The 22,937-nt window shown below is 36.3% G+C and overlaps 1 protein-coding gene across 3 annotated transcripts in view; it reads left to right on the top strand.

Annotated features, from left to right (window-relative positions):
* VPS13A (vacuolar protein sorting 13 homolog A) overlaps window positions 1-22,937 on the top strand; it is a 105,280-nt gene that overhangs the window by 38,257 nt on the left and 44,086 nt on the right. For all 3 annotated transcript variants that reach the window (XM_040091293.2, XM_040091294.2, XM_040091295.2), the window contains 20 exons: window positions 490-574; window positions 2,279-2,451; window positions 3,925-4,081; window positions 4,442-4,521; window positions 4,778-4,837; window positions 4,916-5,072; window positions 5,484-5,600; window positions 5,682-5,785; window positions 6,244-6,411; window positions 7,053-7,360; window positions 8,061-8,208; window positions 9,022-9,172; window positions 13,708-13,832; window positions 14,517-14,686; window positions 15,279-15,499; window positions 16,605-16,837; window positions 19,685-19,777; window positions 20,243-20,599; window positions 21,329-21,430; window positions 22,758-22,916. In XM_040091293.2, coding sequence (XP_039947227.1) covers window positions 490-574; window positions 2,279-2,451; window positions 3,925-4,081; window positions 4,442-4,521; window positions 4,778-4,837; window positions 4,916-5,072; window positions 5,484-5,600; window positions 5,682-5,785; window positions 6,244-6,411; window positions 7,053-7,360; window positions 8,061-8,208; window positions 9,022-9,172; window positions 13,708-13,832; window positions 14,517-14,686; window positions 15,279-15,499; window positions 16,605-16,837; window positions 19,685-19,777; window positions 20,243-20,599; window positions 21,329-21,430; window positions 22,758-22,916 — 3,168 coding nt within the window. The remainder of the gene's footprint in view (window positions 1-489; window positions 575-2,278; window positions 2,452-3,924; window positions 4,082-4,441; window positions 4,522-4,777; window positions 4,838-4,915; window positions 5,073-5,483; window positions 5,601-5,681; window positions 5,786-6,243; window positions 6,412-7,052; window positions 7,361-8,060; window positions 8,209-9,021; window positions 9,173-13,707; window positions 13,833-14,516; window positions 14,687-15,278; window positions 15,500-16,604; window positions 16,838-19,684; window positions 19,778-20,242; window positions 20,600-21,328; window positions 21,431-22,757; window positions 22,917-22,937) is intronic.

Genomic DNA, 22,937 nt, shown 5'->3' on the forward strand with positions numbered 1-22,937 from the left:
AAATGGAAATTTTCTAACGTAAATGTTTCTATGATTCTATGAAATACAAAGCAGTCCTGTCTGCTCTAATATTTTGTGTATCTCTTTTTTCTGTGCCCAGCACTTGTGTGAAGAACCATCAGTCTTTATTGTTCTCTGAAGTTGCTGTATAGTGGCCCTTTGAGGGACTAGGTTTTGTCTTTTATGGTTTTTATATCATGTGCCATTTCTGATCATCTTTTGGTCTGTGAAGTTGAATGCTTGAACCTCTTCACTGTGTTTCCTGGTGTGCTCTCTCTAGTTAGATGCAAATGCAATAGCTGCTGCTTCTACCCATTTTCGGCCTTATTTCTCCTCATGCTTATAATTTTAGTAATGTAAGTGTTTAACTTTATTGATTTGCACTTAAGCTAAGTTTCTCTAAGTTGTAAAATTTGGATGCAGCATATATGCATGAAATAGCATGACCAATAAATACAGGAAAAAAAATTATGGTGTCTCATGTTTCAGGCTATAGTGTCCCCTGTGCTTTCAGCACCACATTTATCTCAAGGCGTGTATCCTGTTTTGGATCTTCATTCATTTGCTGAGTCAGGTAATATAATTTATTTTAAAGTCTAGCATAAGAAGTGCATCAAGTTGAGAAGTTTTTGAGTCCTTTGAATTAATTTATTATTCTTGCTGGAAGCAAGGATATTGGGGCTTTATTTCAAGTTCTCAAGGGCTGAGTAGTGTTATGTTTAGCTTATAGTTGATACCGTACAAACTACTTGAGTATTTTCTCACAGCAGTAAAATTCTGTGTGCTTGTTTTTGTCATTCCCTTTCTGGGGGTATAGCAGGAAAATTTTTTTGCATGGTGGGTTTATTTTTGTCAGGGCATATATTGTTGCAAATCTCTATTCAGGGCATCTGAAGTAGTATGAAATTTTTAGCTTTAGCATGTACTTAGTCCTCTGATGATGATTTTAATTATTTTCTTATGGTGAGGGATTTCTCTCTTATTTAGGTGGATTTATTTAAATTACAGGGTAGTGAAACAATGACCATTAGAAACTGCTGTGTTTTTATAAACAAATACTTTGACTTCTACTGGATAAAGCAGAAGATCGGCTGTGGGACAAGCAGTTGTGTTCAATACTGCCTTGCTGTTCAAAACAGCTTATCTAGATTGTAACATTTCATCTAGTAGTTCTATTAGAAAAATAATCAAATATATCAGTGTTATTTCAGTGTCAGTTATGTCTGTGATGCTGAAACACTCAGCTGGAGAAACAGAGAACCAGACCTAGTATTCCTTTCTCAAGTTAATGATTTGTGTGGTTAGCAAGCACTGTCAAAACTACCAGCAAAGTTATTATGTCTACTTTATAGCTTTAAATTCAGCATGTATACAGTATGTGTAAAAATATGTATTTGTGCATCTTCATCTGCTTCTACATGAGTTCCTTTAAGTGTCCAGGAGGAGAGTGGAAATGTCTTTGTTCTTAAAAATTAGGCTGCAGTGAAAAATGCATGATGGCAACAAGTAATTTGAGAAAGTGATAGCTAGATTTAGATTTGAATCAAGTCTGATTTTTAATCTATACTATACATACAGCTGTACAGTCCTTTTAAGTGATTTATATTCATTCTCTAACCTCACTCTCCAAAAACTCAGGGCTGCTTTTAGGCATTATGAAATACTTTATGTAATTTGTTGAGTTTTTTAGAAGAGTACTTCTTCCTCACTTACCTTATACCATGCTGTTTATGGTTTTTAGGTGAAGGAAAAGACCTTCACAGGATAGTGCAATCTATTTGTCCTTGTTATACTTCTGTGCTAATGTACAGTAGATTAAAAGCTTGATAGTTCTTAGGAGTCTCTCTGAAATGGGAGATCTACAGCAGGGAGAAATCCCAAGTAGTGTGCCTGATATTGATGCCAAGGCTCCTGTTCTGTCAACAGCAGTCTGACCAGCAGATGAATTTAGCTATTAGGTCACACCAAAGGCGAGACAAAGCATCATTTGTGCTGCGTTTTGTAAAGCCAAAAGTAAGAGAGTCCTGACAGAAGGAATTAGCTAATGACATCTGAAGTTTATGATGACATGATGGAGGCAGCTGTAGGTGTGGTGTAAAGTTGTGGAGGCAGGAGCTGAGATGGATATGAAACCAGATTTTATTGATTGTTAGTTGTCAGCTAGATACTTGTATGTTTAAGCTTTTATAGATGTAGATATAACAACTCTAGGTTATAATACTGTAAAATATTGGCTGTGTAAACTGTGTATGTAATGTTATTGTGAATTAATCCTTAGAATCAGAAGAAGAATTTTATGATGCACTAAGCAGCCCTGTGGAAGATGTGCCGTTTTTTGAAGTCCCATCTCATTCCCTCAAGCAAGCTGTCAGTACAAGGCGAAAAACCCTACGCAAACAAGAGTCTTTGAAAAATATGACAGATTTCCAGCTAAAGTTTGAAGTAGCTGAGGTAAAATTACTTTTTAAATTCCTTTACAGCAGGACTATAATTTTTCCATGTTTGTTGTGTTTATAAGTCCATATCTACAGAGATTCATTCCCCATTTTTCCCTGAAACTATTATGCACAGTTTTTTCCAAGTCGTAGTTGTGCTTCTGTGTCCTTGTCATCACTGAAATTTCAGCTTTGATTTATCCGCTTGATTTCCCAACTCGCTTTGTAACTGAATTTTCTTTACCTACGTCTCAGAAATCACATTGCATATTTGTTTTAGCTAAATAGGTGCTTGTGGCATCTTTTTTCAAATACTGCTGTGGTCAATGGGAAAACTTAATTAATCTTTTATGTTGTAACAAGCATTTTTCTGTATTTTTCTGTTCCGGTTTTTCACAGATGCTGTTGTCCACACATGTAAATCTGTAACATTTTCATCATAAAGAGTTTTCTGTGTTGCTGTTTCAGGCTCATGGCGGGGAAAGAAACAGTATTTTATCCAAATGCAAGAACACTTGCCGAATGTATCAGTTCTAGTAAAAGAGGTGGCATCTCAATGCTGTTGTTTTGTCATTAGACCATCATGGCTATGACACTGTTATTCCTGCAGCTCATTGTATTTTACTTTATGCTTATTTTGAAAGTAAATCATACAAATTCAGTTAACTTCACAAATTCTGTTTTAGTGTAGGGCTTACAGAACATGAGAACTAGCTTGTAGCGTACTACATTTTTGCTACAAATAAAACTGAAATGTACTGTATGTGATAAAAAGACCTTATTTAGAGCTATTAGTCTAAAAAGGAAGATGCAGTGTTTTACATTATTTTATAATGAAAACTAACTTACAGTCTTTAAAAAAAATTTAATTGGGAATCTATTAGAAATCACCTCTGTTGTCCTCGTAGTTTAAAATTACTTACTGGGTTTTGGTTTAATTTTTCTTATTTGTAGACGACTTTACATAGAAAGGAAGAAAACATACTTGTTTGGTTGTCAAAGTCAGATATAACAGCTCAGCTACGTATTTATTTAACAAAAGTATTGTCAAGCATTGGTGAAAATATAGTAAATCCTCTTGCTAGACATTCAGCTTGGTAATCTAACTCTTTGCAGGAAAATTCAGAGAAATTCCATTGAAAGCAGTAAACACTTTGTGGAGACTGAAAATCTAGTTTTGACTGTACTAGACATTGCTGAGTGCTGTACAGAATTTTTTAAAAGATAATTTAGTTTGTGTAACTGTTACTTTAGTATTACTTACATGCATGTTTGAAGGTTTTGTTACAGTAACAGCAACCAGTACTGCTTGTTGAATTGTTTATTTTTTTCTAAGACATTTGCTATATAAAGTTAAATTATCAATACAACAATAGACATTAACCAATAAAATTTAAGTAAATATATATCCTATATAAAAACGAAGATGTTTTTATACTTCTTATAATCCCTTACTGGTTTTGGGTATGTGTTTTGGTTCTTTTTTTAGGTCTTAATTAAATTGTGCCGTCTTACTGGTGATGCTGAGATGCCTGTGCTCCAGCTTGATATTTTGGGCTTAGGCACTGAACTTAAAATAAGAACATTTGACATGACTGGAAATGCTTTCCTTCGTGAAGTTGGTCTTCTGTGCCCGGAGTATATTGGTAAGTATTTATAATCTGGTCAAGGAATTATTCACAAATAACACTGTGAGTTTTTCTTCAAAAACTCTGTAGGGCCTTTGTCAGATAAGGAAGATTTGCTTCCTAAGTTAAATGCAGGGCTGAGGGCAAGTAAATCAGGAGCTCATCATTTTATTAGTTCTTTGGTAAATATGTTCTGGTGCTGATGATTTTAGAGAGATGTTTAACTGTTTTCCACCTGAAGAAGAAGTTTTGTGATTAAACAGTGATGACAGCTAGTAGCCTAGTTGGCAGTTTATAGATTAAGAAAATTTTAATTTTTTTTCTTTTAAAAAAAGTAAATTTCTATATTCCCTTTTTTCTTTTTCTTTTTTTTTTTAGATGATAATGACAAGCCAGTTTACATAATTACTACATTGGATAATGTAGAAGATGATCTTCTCACTCTGGAGTATATAAAGGTTGGGAAAGAGTAGGGTTTGCTTTTGAATTGTAAGCCTGTCATAAACATCACATTAATATGCAGCAGATGTTGAAGGTTTTTTCCTTACTTATTGATGTTTTTAACATCTTGAATGTCATGTGCAAAGTCTGTCTGCTCCTTCAACAAAATAACTTCTACATCCTAAGTTGTAGTGGTTTTGAAAATAAGTTTTCTTTTAATGGAATTTACAAGCTTCTGATTTGTTTGTTTTATGTGCACTTTTGGTGAAATAGACTGATATTAAAGGACCAGAACTGAAAACTGTCTGTCAGAATGTTCTACAGAAAATAAAGGTATGATATATTTTTTTAACGTAATTTTCTCAGTTTGGGAAGAGAGATGTACTGGATAAACAAAAATTTTTCTTTCAGGTGAACTTTTCTTCTCTAGATATTCATTTGCATACTGAAGCTCTGCTGAATGCTATGAACTATCTGAATAATCTTTTACCTACACAAGGAGCTAAAGTTGTGGAAGAACCAGTCCATGAAAAAACAGAGGAGAAGAAGGATGTTCTTAAAAAATTCAGTAAGTTTCTTCATGTTTTTTCCTCTTTTCATTCCACTCACTTCACTTAAGTAAGGAATAAAACAAACGTATTTTCTATTTTTGCAAATTTGTCAATGATGTTTGATATGAGAAATTTTGCTTACAATTACATGTATTTATAGGGTTGTGTATTTAGCCATGTGCAGTTTTCTGACATATAGGTCAAGGCATATCTTTGCTACATATTGGAGGCACTATGTCAAGGTAAATAGAAAACACATAAATTATTGTCAGGTTTTTATCATTTTTTTCCTGGTATGAATTGAGGCGTTTGATGGTCTTATGGTTATTACCTTATACTTGCTTGCTGTGCAGTTCAAAGAGACACCAAAATATAATATGTGTCCTCATTGAGGAATGGTAACTTCTGTTATTTTTTATTTCCCATAGCATCAAAAAAATCAAAGTGTGAAGATGTCATTGACCTCATTATCTGTGCGGATTTATCGTGTTTGCGTATTTTTATCAGAGAGAAAAACCATAGAATAGCTGAAATTCACATTGAAGGTAGGAACAAAACTTTAATCACAAAGGCACAAAACTTTGTAACTGTAGTAGTGTATAGATTTTGTATGTCTTGTTTTTGAGGTCTGGATAGCCAAGTGATCATGAAGAAAGCAGCAACTGATGTGACTGCAAAATTGAAGAACATCATTATTGTGGATTCTGATGAGACAGCATTGTATAAAAAGGTAGGCAAATGCATGTGTAGTTGAATTTTTTTTTTTTTTTTTAATGGATGCTATATTAAACTTATTTTTAGACTCTACTTTATTGGGACTTTTTTCAGTCAAGTTTTATGTATTTGTTGGGAGTAGCATTCTCTATATGACAGATTGATTTTGCTCCCACAACCAGTAATTATTAGACTGACACAACTGTGACACTCAGCTGCTCATTGTGCCTCTTACTATGTTGACTTTAGTGAAGAGAATTATTCAAGCTGAGATGTCAACTGAATGTTTTCAGCTATTTCAGCTGTTTCAGCTATTTCAATGGATTTTTTTAATTTGATTTTTTTTCATATATTTTTGAAATACTTTAAGTGAAAGTGTCTTAGTGGTGTGGGTTACTATACTGTGTTTTAAAGTTAAATATCTCCAGTATCTTAAGTTTTTGCAGTAGATACTAATTTTTTTTTCTTCTTAAGGCTCTTTACATCACAGGAAAAGAAGTCTTCAACTTCAGAATGGTATCATATGTGAATGCTACAGATGGCATTGCATATACAAATATGGATGTCGTTGACAATCGCATTTACCTAACTGTTGGATGTATTCAAGTTGTTTTTGTCAACAAGTTTGTTTCATCTATTTTGGTAAGTTAAATTTTCTGGATACTGTTTCTTAGCATCCAGGTGAAATTGTCAGAGCAAGAAAGGGCTAAGAGTTCCATCTGGGGTGGTGTCCGTTTGTGTAAGAACTCTTATGTACTACTGTAAAAACTTTACTGGGATTGATGGTTGGGCTGTTTATTTTCCTTGTACATATGTTGATTACTGTGGAGTGGATGAGCAAGCAAAAAGGCTTACTATTGTTAATAGTAATTTTTTTCTTAGATGATTTGTGACAGCTGTTAAATATACATACCATTCATTATTTATAACACTGAAGTATAAATAAGAAACCATGAAAATTAATGCCCTTTCCATAAATTCTGCCAAGTAAATCAATCTTTTGCTGCTCATATGATTAAATAAAATGTAATTCTTACAAGTCATGTTACAAGGTCATTGCCCTTACCATCTAATTTTCCAAATATTTAGCATAGAAATTTATTTATATATATGCATTATTTATCATATTTGAGAGACGATTATCCTATTAAAGAATTTGGAAAAATTGTCTTGCAAAAAAGCATTTTAGGATGGTTTGCTATTTAAATAACTATGATTCATAGTGGTTTTGAAGTATTGTAATTCTTAATAGTTAATTCCTGTGATCTGTATTCCTCTCCTAGGCTTTTATAAATAACTTTCAAGCTGCCAAGGAGGCTCTTACTGAGGCAACTGTTCGAACAGCAGAGAAAGCAGCTACAGGTGTAAAAGGGTTAGCAGAGCGTAGTTCCCGTTTGGCGCTAGATATCAATATCAAAGCACCTGTTGTGATAATTCCACAGTCAGCAATGTCTGCAAATGTCCTGGTGGCTGATCTTGGTCTAATCACTGTGAAGAACCAATTCTTTATTGCTAAAACAAAAGCACGGTGTAGTCTCCCACCTGTTATTGACTCTATGACTGTGAAATTGAGTGAACTGAAGTTATACAGGTAAAGTAATGTCAATATTTTTAAAATTAATTTTATCCTTTTGGGATTCTTCAGTTAGAGAGATTCAAGGAGTAGCCAAATAATTAATGGTTGTTGATTGACAGATTATTATCTTGGAATATAACGGCAAACTAATATTTTTTTAAAGCAATGAAAACATATGGTTTATGAAAAAGAGCAATCTGCACATCTTTAAATAGAGGCAAGTGTTTGTTCAGGGTAAATTGTGTAGTACTATAGATATATGCAATACTCATTACTTTGGGACAGGCTATACTTAGTCGTATTAGACTGTTTTGATGGGATTTTCAAGTTATGCATAGCAGCAAAGGTACTGAGTTAGATAGCCATAAAGAACTGTTTGAAAATGATTCAGGGGCTTCGTGGAGGGAGAGGGCATGAAAGGGGCTTTTCAAACACAGTTGAAGAGTACTGGAGAAAGGTCTTGCTCTCCACTGGAGAGCAAGTAAAAGGTCCTGACTGGCAAGACTTTTGTGTTGCATGCCTGGTATGTGCCTGATACCTCCTCCCTGCAAAGGAGGGAGGTCTGCTTGTTGGAATAAGGCTTCTTCTAGAGCTACTTGGAGTAGTATAAAGGCAGTTTTATAGCATTATTTTAAAAAGATGAGGAAAAGACAGAAATGTGGTTTTCAGCATGTGAAATTTATGAAAGCTGGAAGTATTCTGCTTCTTTTCACAGATCTTACTATGAACAAGATTCTTTGCAAACTGAAGTACAGTTGCTGCAGCCAGTCAATCTGGAAGTAGCTGTTGAACGAAATTTAGCTGCTGCATGGTATAATGAAGTTCCCGATATTGAAATATCTGGCCGACTCAAGCCTATGAATGTAAGCACTTGTTTCTGAAAGCAGCTGTTAAACTATTTGTGGAAAATAGATTAATTTTTTCTCTATAAAAGTCAAGCTCAATAGTTAAGGTATTGTTTGATTTCAAGACATAGAGCTAGAACAGATTTTGTTGCTTCATAGGGGAAAAGGAAATGAATAGATTCCTGTTCTAACTTAAGTTCTCTCAGGCAGTCCTTGTACTATGAATTATTGTTCCTAGTTAAAAATGCTTATTCTGTTCTAGCCTTTTACCTGCCAATGTCTTTCAATGAAGAATTGGAAAAGTTGGGGTTTACTGGTTGTTCAATAGCAGTGCTGAATTTATATAATTTGAACTATTCGTATTTGTACTATTTGAATAGTTATTAGTGACCTGCTGTGCCACATAGACACTCACAGATCTATGAGACCAGATGGGATTCATCCTCGGGTGATTTGTTAAAATAAATTTTACGTAAATTAAAATTTAAATGTAACAAAATTTAAATTTAACATAAAAAATACAAAGGTTGTGAAGTGTCAAACAGTATGTGTAGGTGTTCTGACAGCAGTTTCTAAATTGTACTTTGGTAAGGAAGGTTTGTGGGTGAAAACAAAATAATGTGTGGCTGTCTTCTGATTTCTAGAAATTACTGTAAGGAGTTGTGTGAATATGAGAAAAATGTTCAGCATCCTGAACAGAGATTCTGATGAGATTTATTTGAAAGCTTAGATTTTCAGATTAGAAAATCTGTTTATTTGTAAGCTTAGATTTTAGTTACCAAAAGTTACATGAAGAGAGCTGTCCTGACTTCATTCCAATCTTTTTTAAAGCTAATTCTCAGTCAGGAAGATATTACCACAATACTAAGGACACTAAATGAAAATGCAGGTGAAAGCTCTGGTGCATCAACAGCTTTGCCAGAATCAAAAGCGTCAGCTACTCATTCTAGTGAAATGCATGGTACTTCTCAGCACTCTGCAGGTAATATTTTCTGAAATTACATCGTCTGGCATTTTTAGGTATTATTGTCAATATATTGCATTTAAAAATGGATGCCGCATTCATTTGTGTATATCAATATTGTAGAATCACAGAATAATTAAGTTTGCCCTCTTAATCAGCCATGCCAACTCATGGGCAAGAATCCTTTTAGGAATTCTCTTTAGGCAAAGAAACCTCTTTGAGGCAGATGAACCTCATCTGTCTCCAGCAGTCCTGGTATTCCATCAATTGCCTCATGGTCAAAAAAAGAAAATTCCACTGACGTCACCAGCCTTCAAGCAATCTGTTCATCTGGTGGGTCCTCCTGTTCATTTCAGTGTTCTTCTCTGCTACTGATGGGATCAAGGAAAACACCACCTTATGCTCCTGTGCCTTCAACCAGTCATCCTGAAGTCCTTTCTAATTGCTCTAGGATTTTTTCCTCAACCTAATCATTGCCAACCTGTACTAACAGAAGTTGGAAGAGACTACTGCGGGTCATCTGGTCCAACCTCCCTGTTCAAGCAGGGTCATCCCAGAGCACATGGCATAGGATTGTGTCCAGACAATTCTTGATTAAATCCAGTGAGGGAGACCCCACAACCTCTCTCTGGGTAATCTGTGCCAGTGTGTGGTTGTCTGCACAGGAAAGAAGTTCTGTTTGAAACTTTCTGTCCGTAACTTTCAGCCCTGTCCACCTCACTGTCCACTGATCCAGGCAATACTTGCTGAGTTTGGCTGTGAGGATGGTGTGAGAGGCATTATTGAAAGCCTTGTTGGAGTCAAGGTAGGCAGTAACCACTGCTCTTACCTCAACCATCCAGGTAGTTATTTGATTATAGAAGACATTCAGGTTGATCAAGCATGATTTCCCCTAAGTAAATCCATGCTGACTTCTTCTGACCACCCTTTTGTCTTCCATGGGGGTGGAAGAGATGGTCTCCAGAATGAGGCACTCCACCTCACACCTTTGCAGGGATTGATGTGAGGTTGACTGGCTGGCAGTTCCTTGGGTCCTCCTTCATTGCCCTGTTTGAAGACTAGGATGACATTTGATTCCTTCCAGTCCTCAGGCATCACTCCTAACCACCACAGCCTTTCAAAATGATTGTGTGCAGTCAGCTTTCTCAGCATTCATAAATGTATCCCATCAGGGCCCATGGTCTTTTGGATGTCAAGATGACACCGGTGTTCTCTAACCCAATCCTCTCTGACCAAGGGAAAGGCTTTCTTCCAACATTCCTTTACTCCAGCCTCCTGGGTCAGAGATTCCTGAGGGTTGGTCTTGTTAGTGAAGACTGATAGAAGTAAGATGTTCAGTAGTTACTCCGCTTCCTCTGCTAGCAATGTCCCTCCTCCATTTAGCAATGGTTCCACATTATCTTTAGCTTTACTTTTGTTATTGGAGATGCCCTTCTTGCTGTCCTTGACATCTTTGGCCACATCTAATTCTTGATGGCCTTGGGCATCACTGTCTTACCTTACCCTGACAACCTCTCTATATGTATTCCAAGTAGATTCACCCCACTTAGATCTCCTGTATATTTCCTGCTTATGTGTGAGCAGTGGCAGAAGCCTTTTATTAATCTGTGCAGGCCTCTTGCTCCTTTGCCTGATTTCTTGGTCATTGGCCTGCACTGGGATGCCAGTTTTTGAGCCTTGAATATCAACTTGTCTTCCCTGCAGGGCCTGTTCTAATGGGTTCTTTCAAGAGAACTCCCTAAAGTGACTAAAGTTCTCTCCTGAAGTCCATGGTTACAGTCTCTACTTGCTGCATTGTTCACTCCTCACCCAATACAGAGCTTTACAGTCTCATGGTCACCACCCAGCCAAGGCTGCCCCCAACCTTCACATCCCCCATAAGGCCTTCCTTGATTGTTAGTGTGAGGCTTAGCAGCTACAACATTCCCTGGGGATCCTCCACTATCCATGACAGGAAGCTATCAGTGTTTTTCAGAAACCTGCTGGACTGTTCTTGTTTCACAGTGAGGTTCTTCAGCAGGTATCAGGGTAGTTAAAGTTCCCCAACAGAATCAGTTTCTGAGTCAGCTTTGTGCTGCATGCAGAAGGCCTCATCCACTTCCTTCTCCTGCTTGGATGGCACCCACAACAGTGTCGCCCCTACTGGTCTGCCCTTTTATCCTGACTTGGTTTTGATTTGCTTGTCATCCACTGCAAGACAGAGCTTGATACATTCTGGGTGTTTCCTTGCATAGAGTGATTCTCCTAAACGGAATATAGCCCTTCATGACAATATTCTAGTCATGTGAGTTATCCCACCACATCTTTGTAATTGCAATTAAGTCAAAGTCCTTTGACTGCACATACATTTCTCATTTCTCCTGTTTGTTTTCCATACTGTGTGCATAGTTCTAGAGGCATATTATAGAAGTATTTGGTTGTGCAAAGAGATGCCCCCTAGTCTGTCGTGTGGTTACATCTTCGGATGCTTATACTCACTAAATGTTTTCCCTCTTAAGCCTCCTTTTGCTGCTTGGGTGGTCACTGTAGTTCTTCCCCTCCCACACCTTATCTCTGTCAAGCCTGCTCATTTCTTCATTCCCCTTCAAATCTAGTTTAAAGGTCTCTTAACAAGCCCTGCTAACTCCTGAGCTAAAATCCTTTTTCTCTTTTGAGACAGGAGGACCCTGTTTGGTGCCAGGAGGCTCAGTGTTCTATAAACTGACCCATGATGAACAGACCCAAAATTCTGATTATAATACAGAATTGTGTTACCAAGGTGTTCGTCTGCATGATTTTCTTGACAGGGCAGGAGAGAACACAACTTGTGTTCCAGATCTTGTCTCCTAGTAGCACCTCTTACCTGAACCCCAGGAAGGCAGCAGTTCCCCTTAGAAGAGAGTCACAAGTACTCTTCTTTCTCTCTTTCTTAACCTGAAATTGTGATGCATTTGGTTGATTGACTTGCTCTGGGCAACTCCCCAGGTAGACCTTCATCTTCAGTATCATTTGCTTCACCCTCAGGTTCTGGAGCCTCATACCTATTTCCTAAGTTTACCTGTGAAGGCAAAGGAGGTGATTATCCTGTTGTGTGCACCAGGGACTTGTTTCCATTTCCCCTTTTCTTTTAGATCCCTTCCTTTTGTCTGATGACAAGAGTGTTAGAGTTCCTCTGACTTTGTGCTGAGCTTGCACCTCCTGCATTTCTCTCAGAAATTTTTACCAGTCTGTTTTACTGTCAGACCCCCTGATATTCTTCAGCCTCTCCACTTCCTCTCTAAGCTCAGCCATCAGGCTCAGCAGATCATGCACCTGGTTCCACTGCACACAAGTGTGGTCTCTTCTGCCCTTTGGTGCTAATGCCAAGCTCAAACACTCCCTGTAGCTGCAGACCTGAACAGGTGCATGCTTCTGAGAAAGCTTGTTCTGGGTTCTGCTGTGCTTCTGCCAGCAGTGGTTTTTATGGAGATCACTGTTGTGTCTGTTCTCGTGGGGTAGGTGAAAACCACCAGATGAGCTCTCCTCAGAAGCTGGGAGGGTTACTCTGCCCTCCTGCATGCTCTGCCCATGTGAACTGCTGCAGCAAGTACTGTGCCACATCTTTCTGATGTGCCATCTCCAGTTTGCTTGCCTTTTCGCTGTGCTCCAAGTTGCTCATGCTCACCAGAGTTAAATCTCTCTTGGTTGCTCTGGCAAGGCCCTCTCCATGTAGGCCTCACTTAGGAGATCTCCTGGGCCCTGCCAGGTCTCTCCCATGTCTTGGGTTTCCCTGCTGCTGTCACTACATGCCTTCTTGGCTGATGAGGTTGGTTGGCTGCCAGTGGACCTATTATCTTGACATTGTGGTTTGAGCTATATCGGACAGTAATAATAATGAATAGGGGCAACTGAGCCACTGTAGTGAGGTTTGGAGCATAACATGTAATGTTAGGGTCTTGTTTTCCTGGCCATAATGCAAGGCAGTTCTTAAAAGTCTGTTGTCTGCATTGGTTAACATCCCAACTTTGGAAAGCTGCTATTTTACTTTTTCCTATATATGCTGGAATATTTGTTGCTAATCTGATTTAGATCTGTTTGTCTGTTGTAATGATGGCATCCCTGAAAGTTTTTCCTATTTGATACATGTCACTGCCCACTGACTGTTCAGAACACACTAGAAAGAAAAGCAAGTGAAGTTAAGGAAACCATCTTTTGTTGAATTCCTTTATTAAACATGAAAACCAGCAGATGAACAAATGAGGATGAAAGTAAATTTGTATTCTTTGTAACACTGTTGCGCACATCACCATGGAATATTAAGGGAATTTGTATATCTGTGTTTTTAAAATGGTAAAAATCTCATGTAGAATATGTAAGAGAAGTGTTTTATATTCTCAAACATTGTGTGATTTTGCCAAAAGTAGTTACATAGAGCCTGATAAACACATGTTAAGTGTGGGTGGATTTACATGTGGGGAAAAAGGGAAATTGCTGTCTTTATGGTCATAAGCAAGGATGTTTTGTTTTGGTTTTTTTTTCCTTATTTGCAGTCAGGTAATTTTCTTAATATTAACTATTTTTCTGATTCCTTAAAGGTGTAACTGTTGTGACATCAGCTGTGGTGGAATTGCATTCACCTATGAAAATAAAAACAACACTAAAACTGGACTTCAGATTTGACTCTCTGACTTTAGTGTTGTATAGTCCAAATTCAAAACAGGTAAGTATAAGTTTGGTTACAAAGAGCAGCTTGAAGGTTGCCTAGAGTCCTGGAAATTCTGAACAAGTATAGCTTAATTTATGATAGAGGAAGTGTGTTCTAGCAATATTAACAAATGTGATGGAAATGAGAGAACAGCTATTTTAGCTAAATCTCTTGGCAGATACTACAGGAAATAGAATAACCTGTGGTAGCGCATAATACGTGGCATCTTCTGTCGCCTGACTAAGAATCTGATGAAAATTTATATTAATTTAAAATATAGTTTGGGAAGAAAAGTATGCAGGGAATGAAACATATTCATTAGTTACATGTAGAGATGGGTACATGGACACACAGAAAATAGTGGAGAAAGATTCTTAAATTTGTCAGTAGGAATGCTTTTATATTCATCTTGGTTTAAACTTACAAAACTTGTTACCAGATTTCAGGCTAGTTTGTAATTTCTTATAAACTTTGGTCTCTCACTTAGGTAAGCTTGTTTTAGAGGGATGGTAGAAGGGCAAAGCTTTGCTCTTTGAAAAAATTCTCTTGTATGTTGTTGATTGTGGTTGACTTTTGAATTAGAAGTGGGTTTATTGAATTTATTATTATTGAAAATATAATTATAATAAAATTCTGTATCACATCTATATATTATTTTTGTTATCTGTAACAAAATCTACAAATGTTTCATTTGAACAGGTTAACAGTGTGGATCAGAGAGATGATCTTTTGAAGCTTGCAGAGTTTAAATTAGTTCTCATGTCAGCTGCTCTGAAAATGTTATCAGATGGTTCAATGAATGCTTCAGTCAAACTGGCAAACTGTACATTAGATGATAAAAGACAGTCAATCCAGAAAGCCACACCGAGGTCTGTAATTTTACATAATTTACTATTTATTAGAGTTAGACAAAGAGTTCCTAATGTTCAGTTTTATTAGTATTTTGTTAAAAGCACAAATCTTTTAGTGTAGGGCTTCTTAAAGTACATGTTACTGGGGATTTATGTTTTTCACATGCCTTTTGTTCCATGTATCTTTGAGAGACCAGTGCTAGATACAGAAATTAAATAAACTGAACTTTAAATATAAATTTAATAAACGTGCATAGAAAACAATTTCACTTTCCGCTTCAATGAAGTGCTAAGACTGAGATGATGTTTCATGAATAGTAACAAATGTGAATGAAATGTAATACTTTTGATATGTAAACAAGGAAATATGATTTGGCTTGCTAAAATTATAAACACCTTTAGTTACTAGTGTATGGTATTCCACTTAGTTTTAAAATTACATAAAATTTGTGTAAATATTTTTATCAGTCATGTTCTAAAGTTATTTGTATTGCTTTTTAAATTCAGTTCTGTTAATGTATTGCATCTGGAATGAGAACATTGAGTATTTTTCAGTATTTGTGGCTAGCTTTTTATTGTTTCATTAAATGCCTCCTTAATTATGTTCCAGAATGGTGGAAATGAAACATGGATTTGAAAAGAAAGTTATGGTGGATGTAAACTACAAACAGGGGAGAGATGGCACTGTTCTTGACGTTATTGTTCAAGAGATATACCTGTGTGCGAGCATGGAGTTTCTACTTACTGTAGCAGATATATTCCTAAAGGCTAATGCAGAAAGTGCTGCTGCACAGAGAAATCTCAAACAGTCAATACCTTCCAAGGACCAAGGTATATACCAGTATACAACAGAAATAGTTTAAAATCTGTATTTGAATATCAGCTTAATTTTGGTATTGCAATACTACGTAAAAAATACAGTGCTCCTTTTGTGCTATTCCCTATGTTTATATATATAGAACAGCTTGTAACCATTGATGTTGCTTTCTTTGCATCATGGAAATAGATTAATGACCTTTAGTCTGTTTCCAAATTAAGTCTTGTCTTACTAGAGAAAGAAGATACCTAAAAATGTATGTTTAAAATAAAAGGGGAATAATAGTGGTGCATATTGTATTGTGCTTACACATGGAATTGGCCTGCCTGGTATTGCTGCCTAGAAATATAATTTCATTTGTCCACTGATGTGCACTTTAGAAAACAGACTTTAGCTTGAGTACTTGACGTCAAAAATGGGTCCATTAGAGATTCAGAACAGAAAATATTCTTTTTATGCTTCCAGGCGTCAGGTAGTTCTCATCAGGTATGCCAAAGCAAGTCCCTGGGGTTTTTTGGTGTTGTTTTCCTGTCCCCTAAATATCATAATTGTGTCCCTCTCAGCCAGACCTGCTGGGATTATTTGCTGATAATCAAAGTCTGAACAGATAAGGAAGTCTTATATGAAAGTGTGTTTTTATTTTGTATTTTTTTATGCAAGTGTTTACATTAGGCATCAGTAATGCTGCATTATTTCCCTGTGGAAAAATGAGGGTTTGCTACTTCAGAGAGCAGAAAATGTGCCCAGCATTATTGTAAGACTCTTATCAGAGTCCGGAGATGTAGGTATGGAGTGAAGCTGATACATTTATTTATGTCAGAGTTAGTAACAGTGGTGATACTGTTACCCTTTTCATTTTGATACAGAAGCTTTGTGGAGTCTTCTGTTGCACCCAAGAGTAATTAGATGTTAAATGGGTTTGTGCCTGCAATGAAGAGCCTAGAAATGTCAGCAGGGATCTACAGATTTGCTAACACTAGTTATGCTAGATCTTACCCCCTGTAAGTTACAAGAATTAAATAATTATTGTAATCAATAATATTAATTATAAAAATAATAATAAAATAGTTGAAATTGAGTGTTTGAACAGCTGAACTAATGTAATTTATATTTCTGAAGCATCTGTGCAGCCTGTATCTATGATGGAAATGAACATTGTTGTTAAAAATCCAGAGATTGTGTTTGTGGCTGATTTAACAAGAAGTGATGCTCCTGCATTGGTGGTTACAACACAGTGTGAGGTCTTCATAAAAAATAGCCCTGAAAGGTACAGCATGACAGCTGCTGTTAGAGAGATACAGATGAAAGCATGCCCATTTCTTCCAGAAGAAAGGAGAAGTAACATTACTACGGTGAGTTTCCAACCATACAGTGTGTATTTAAAAGGTGCTGTGTAACTTACACTACTAAAATACAAGAATTTCTGAAATGTTCATCATTAAAATGTATGTTGCAGTTTAGTAGGATACATTTACAGTTATGAGTAAAATTTTCTGGCTAATATTTTGTTGATTTCATTCTCTTTTGTCTGATATGCTTAAAGCATCATCTTGATCTGTGGCATTGGGGTTTGCTTTGTATGACAAGCTACAACGCAGAGCCCCAAGGAGTAAAATGTTAATTATCTTTCATATCCCATGTAAGCCCAATAAATATAATTTTGTAAGTGTATGCTATGTCAAGTGCTGTATAGTAAATTTGGAATGCTGTCAGTCTAAAACTTTGTATTAAATAGCTATGTTAAGGTCCACAGATCTGTTATATTAAAACTGCCTATTTATATTTTGGCAACAGAATCAGACTTGTTAGTTACTAACCAGGTGGAAGTGTATTGACTCCTGGAGTTTCTTATGGCTTTTCTGCCTTTTACAGCAGACTGTTCCTCAGTTAACTCTGTGATGATATTGTTGCATTAGAGAAAAATATTCAAATTGACTGTGTATACAACAGCTACCCATGTCCTCCGACCACAGATAAGTTTTGAAGAGCAAATCTTTTCAGCTCTCTTGTTAGTGCCTGCTTACTTATGGAGTAATATAGGAAAGACCAAAGCTATAAGCAGAAAGGTCTGGGTCTTCCCTTTAATCTTAATTTCAGGTAGAATCATAGCACCTCAGTTTACTGCTTGAGTATACCGAGTCTTTAATTGCATTAAAATGTTAATCTAATAATTTCAAAAGCGATGCACTAGCATTGAAAGCTACAATACAATACAAAGGTGTTTGACTTCTGTTTTTGTAGCTGACAAATGTGGCATAAATGTTACTTTCTAGAAAGCTATTGGAAGGGTTCACACCAGGTTTTCCCTCTTACAGGAATATCTTCTGATGGAATCTTTTATCTCAGAGTGTACAAACAAGGAAAAAGACCTGAATCTGACAGGATGCTTGTGCTATAGGGAAAAAAAACTTCAGAGGACTCTAGTTTTAGTGCTTAAAACAGTATCTTCCTTGAAAGATGCAGAAAGTTCTTGAGAAGAGTCAAAAAAACCCCCAAAACCCATTACCTGCAGGTAGGAGCATAACTGCTCCTTTTGAAAACATGTGTAAGCAAACCTCTGAACCCAGGTTTTCTGTAAACAATCTAATTTTAGTCTGGGAAAGTGTGTTAGTTTGAAAACAAACCAGTGGAGATCCCAAGTCAGAAACAGAATTTGATAGGCAAATTAAAATAAATGCAATAATGCAGAAATCCTGACAGAGTCAGAATACAACCTGACACGCTGTTGGTCAGGGTGTTGGTAGCAGTCCAATTAAATGGTGGCTGCAGTCCTCTTGAAGTGGGAGATGTGGCTCTGTTGAAGGATTGATCCTGTAGAAGGGTCTGGTCTTCCTCTGAAGGTCCAGTGGGGGTTATGGAGTTCTTGTCCTCTGGGAATTCATTGGATAAGGCTGCCTGTGATGTTCCTAACCTCAGATCATATCCAGGTAGGAATGCTTGGTTCCTTCCCCTGGGTGGAGAATGTCGCAATGGGATGATGTAATTCTTGAGTTGTGCAGTGAGTTGTTGGCCCATTAAGAAAAGATAGCCCCTGGAGGGAGTTTTCAGGGATGCACCATGGAGGAGATAAGAAACACTGCCCCACGTGGTTTTAACAGCTTATGAGAATGATATTAGAATATATACTTTTGGGTACATCTTACATTGTAACCTAAGACAGAAAGTAGTTGGGCTGGATGAATTAATCCTTTTGATGACAAAATCATCAAAACTGAAAGAGACCTTCAAGATCACTTAGTCCAACTGTCAACCCAGCACTACCATAGTCACCCCTAAACCATATCCCCAAGTGTCATGTCCAGATGCCAAATAGGGAAACTAACCTCTGGATGTGAATGGTGAGGAGGTTTTTGTATATTTTTCATATGTGTGTTGGTCTAAAGAGGAATCTGTTATTTTTAATTCCTGAATGTAATACAGAGTAGGAAAAAAAGGTAATTGGTGAAATAGAATAAAAAAAATATGGACAAAAACTTGTGTTAGGTGAAACTCATTTGGGAGAAGTGTGGTATAACTGATTCAGGGTATATCTATGCCTCCAGCATTTGATTCAGATATGGACAGAGATATCAGAAAAGATTGCAGAATCAATATGGTTTGAAATTATAGTTTTTGAAAGACTGCCCATCTTAGATGGGGATTGGAGAAAAAATTATCCTCTCTGTACAGTGTCAGTAGAGTCTAAGTACATCTGCATGTTCTATTCATAGCACAGCACTGGTTTTGTTAATAGCATTCCTCTGATTTGGTAAACTCTGGCAAGTGAAAACATTCAGGGACTGATTGCAAAACGAAGTTTGATCTGAGTTATTGTAATTCAAACAGTTTTATTGTTATTCAGGAAAACTGTAACTGTGTTGATGCTGTGTTGCAACTGAAAAACTGGTTCTCCTCAGAAGTTGGGGTTTGATGGTGCAGTGCACTGAAGGCATTTGCAGACATTACTGTAAGAATTGAGTTACTGAAGTGTAATGCTTTTTACTGTAGCTGACATTTCAGTCTTCATTGAGAATGGCTGAGGTAATGCTTTTGGATACTTGTTTTTTCTCTCATCATGTCAGTAGTGTTCAGATTTATCTTAATTTTGAAGAACCAAATATTGGTAAGTTCCCTTTCAGTACTTTTTATGCATATGATTTCAATAAGTTTTGAATATTTTTTTTCCTCTATATGACATGTGTTTTTACTTTATTGTATAGGTATTGCAGCCTTGTGACTTCTTCTTCGAAATGAAACAGTCAGGTACTACTCCACAGACAGCTGATCTAACCATTAAATCTCTAACAATAGAAGTAAGTAGACTTGTATTGTGTTTTTATTTTTCTGCTTCCCACTTAGCAGGCTATGAAGTTGCTTCAGGAATGACTGAAGTCAGAAATTGTTCCTGTTCTTCATTAGGTCACCTACCTGTTGAGCATGTCAAAATGAATAATATTGAAAATGAACAACTTTGTCACTATGCTTCAGTTTTAAAATCTGTGTTTTATAAAATGACAGGTGTGCAGAGAGAAGTTTTTGAAGTGTTCAGATAAATAATTGAATAATGTAGTTTAGAAAGTTTCCATCTTGAAATAAGGCAGGGGTTGCAAGTCTGAAAAGATTGAAATATTGCTTATGGAAGTGAAGTATGTTTGAATGAGAGTCCTGTTGAAAATGGAAGTGTTTTGTTATTGTAGCATATTCATACTTTTGTGCCTGAAACTAGCTGTTTCTGTACTAGATTCTTATTTCCAGTTATTCCAATTTCTTATTTGTAGGTTTCACCAATAATCATAAACACAGTAATTACTATTACATCAGCCCTTTATCAAACTACAGAAACAACGAAAGAAGAGATTAGTCAAATTCCTCCTGATCTGTGGAATAAGAAAGATATTAAAAATCTGAAAATGTGGTTTCTTGAAGAGACTAATCAAAATGAAGATAAAAATCCAAACACTGAACTGGTTCCCACAGGAGAGTCATTGAGAATTAATATAGAATCTGTTTTTCTAACACTTGAAGCTGGGGTTGGGCACAGAACAGTGCCAATGCTTTTAGCCAAGTCCTCATTTGTTGGAGAAGTCAAGAACTGGAGTACTCTAATCAACCTACATTCTCGTCTTGAGTTAGAGGTGAGGAATCTTACAAAAAGAAACAGAAGTTTTCATAGGATGCTAAACCCTATTGTCTAAGTCTTATATACATGTTATTTAGCCAATTAAAGAAAAATAACCCATATATTTGATGACTAAATTCCTGCAGATATGTATTGTGGGAGCATCATGGGAATGATGCTAAGATAGCTAAAATGAAAATCTTATGCATCAGATGTAATGTTAATTAATGACATAGTAATTTACACAGCCTCACATTTACATTCTTTGCAAGTTCCTAAAGTCCTGTTGTGTTACATGTTGGAATGGCAGCTGGCTAAAAGTATCTAATAATCTTCACTTAATATTACAGTAGAATATATAATGTATTGTTTCTCTAAAATACAACGTGGTACAAATTCTGTTCATAAAACATCCATGTTTGGAAATTAGTGACAAATTTCAGTGATTATTATAGGAAATTCTTCCTTATTTATAGTGCTTTTGAATTCCAGTGTGCCTAACATTTAAGCCAAAATCATAGTTTAAGTGGCACAATTTTTACCACTTATTTGGAATGAGGGACTTTGCAGTAGAGACTTAGCTGCCTCATTTATTTCTCTAATGCATTTGTTTCATCTTATGGTAGCAGCTGAAAGTGCAATCTGATTATGACTTTTTAGATGACCAAAATAATGATATATTGTAAATCAGAAGTTTTTATTTAAGTTTTATGTAAATTCCTAACTGATTTGTGGATTTTGATAGGTACATTATTTTAATGAGATGTTTGGTGTGTGGGAACCTTTGCTTGAACCTCTAGAAGTTGAGAAGACTGACTTATTCAAGCCATGGACTCTTGAAATTAAGGTACAGTTTCCAAAGCTGAATTCAAATATCACATTACATTACCTTAGAAAAAATAAATGCTCTCCACTTTTTATTTCTGAGACTACTCTAACAATTTTGTTCCTTCTTGTTGGTTTTTGATATATTTGGAAAGAACTACTGAGAGTTTTTTCTTAAGTAGTAAACAAAACCAGTTCTTACACAAGGAAAGATCCAGACTCACAGATCTGTTAAATACTGTTCTTTTACTGGCAGAATTTTATTCTAGGTGCATGACGTAATCATAACAGCCTAGTATCAGTTTGTCCTATTAGGCCACATGCTAATGATGCATTCACTGGCTTTGGAAAGGCAAGCCACTGCGCTTGTTCCACAATAGAATGTGTAGCAGAATTGTACTGGAAAAACTGATAGCTGTTGAGTAGCACAAAGAACACCGTGGGAGTGGTGCTCTTACCACTTCATTTTCATCTGTCATCTAAATAGTCTGGATTCTGGTCTCAAACTGGATAAGGCGTTATCGAAGGATGGGAGATACCTTTTGTTTGTCCTCCTTCTGTCTTACCTGTTTCATTTCATTGTTTCCTGACTTTTTCCAAAACTGTTCAGGTATCTTTAACCTGAGAGGTTCCTCAGAATTGAAGACCCACCCTTTTCCTAGGACTATCATTAGCAAAAACTTTATACAGTAATAGCCTTAGAAGGATAAAGATTATGGACTGAGATACTGCAGTTAAGAAAAATACCCCTGACAATTTTCCAGAAAGGTACAAGGTATAATACAGGAGAGAGGTAGAGGATAATGAGTCAAACCTCATGTCTTCTCACCCTGATATGAAATGTAACATTTGGAAATACATAATTTCCAGAAGTGTTGAAGGCTAGAGAAATGTATTCCGTCAGTTTTTTTTATTTTTTCTTTCAACCAAGTGAAAACAAAGTAGATATTTGATTTGGAAACACATAAAGACTAAATTTGGATACTGTTAACACTAGGAAGTCAATTATGTGTACCATTTTACACAGTGTTCCTCAAGAGGTTAAGATGAATATTATCACACAGTATTTATTGGATATGTTAGGAGTTAGTATATATTTCCTTTTGAATAATCATAAATTCAGCTACTGTTAGTGAAATTTCATTGACTTCCTGAATAAATAATTTGTCTCTTGTCTTATTCTCTCCCCTTTCATTATTATTTGAGAATAAAAACGTAAACAACAGCAAAAAAAGGAAAACCATGGCAGGAGATAGAAATGGGAAAGGGAAACAGGGAGAGTCCTGAGGTGGAACTTTCTTCTACAGAATGAGTGGTCAGATAAGAATTCTTTGAACATCTCCTTTCAGATGAAGAAAGCTAAAAAAGCGCTGTTTGAATCAGATGATGATGAAGAAGAGAACTACAAAATTCCAGAATATAAAACAGTAATAAATGTTTCTTCAAAAGACCAGCTCAATATTACACTATCCAAGTTAGGACTGCAAATGTTGAGTAACTTGGGCACGGTAAGAAAGATTTCTTAACTA

The sequence above is a fragment of the Hirundo rustica genome, chromosome Z (genome assembly GCF_015227805.2).
Source record: "Hirundo rustica isolate bHirRus1 chromosome Z, bHirRus1.pri.v3, whole genome shotgun sequence".
NCBI lineage: Eukaryota > Metazoa > Chordata > Aves > Passeriformes > Hirundinidae > Hirundo > Hirundo rustica.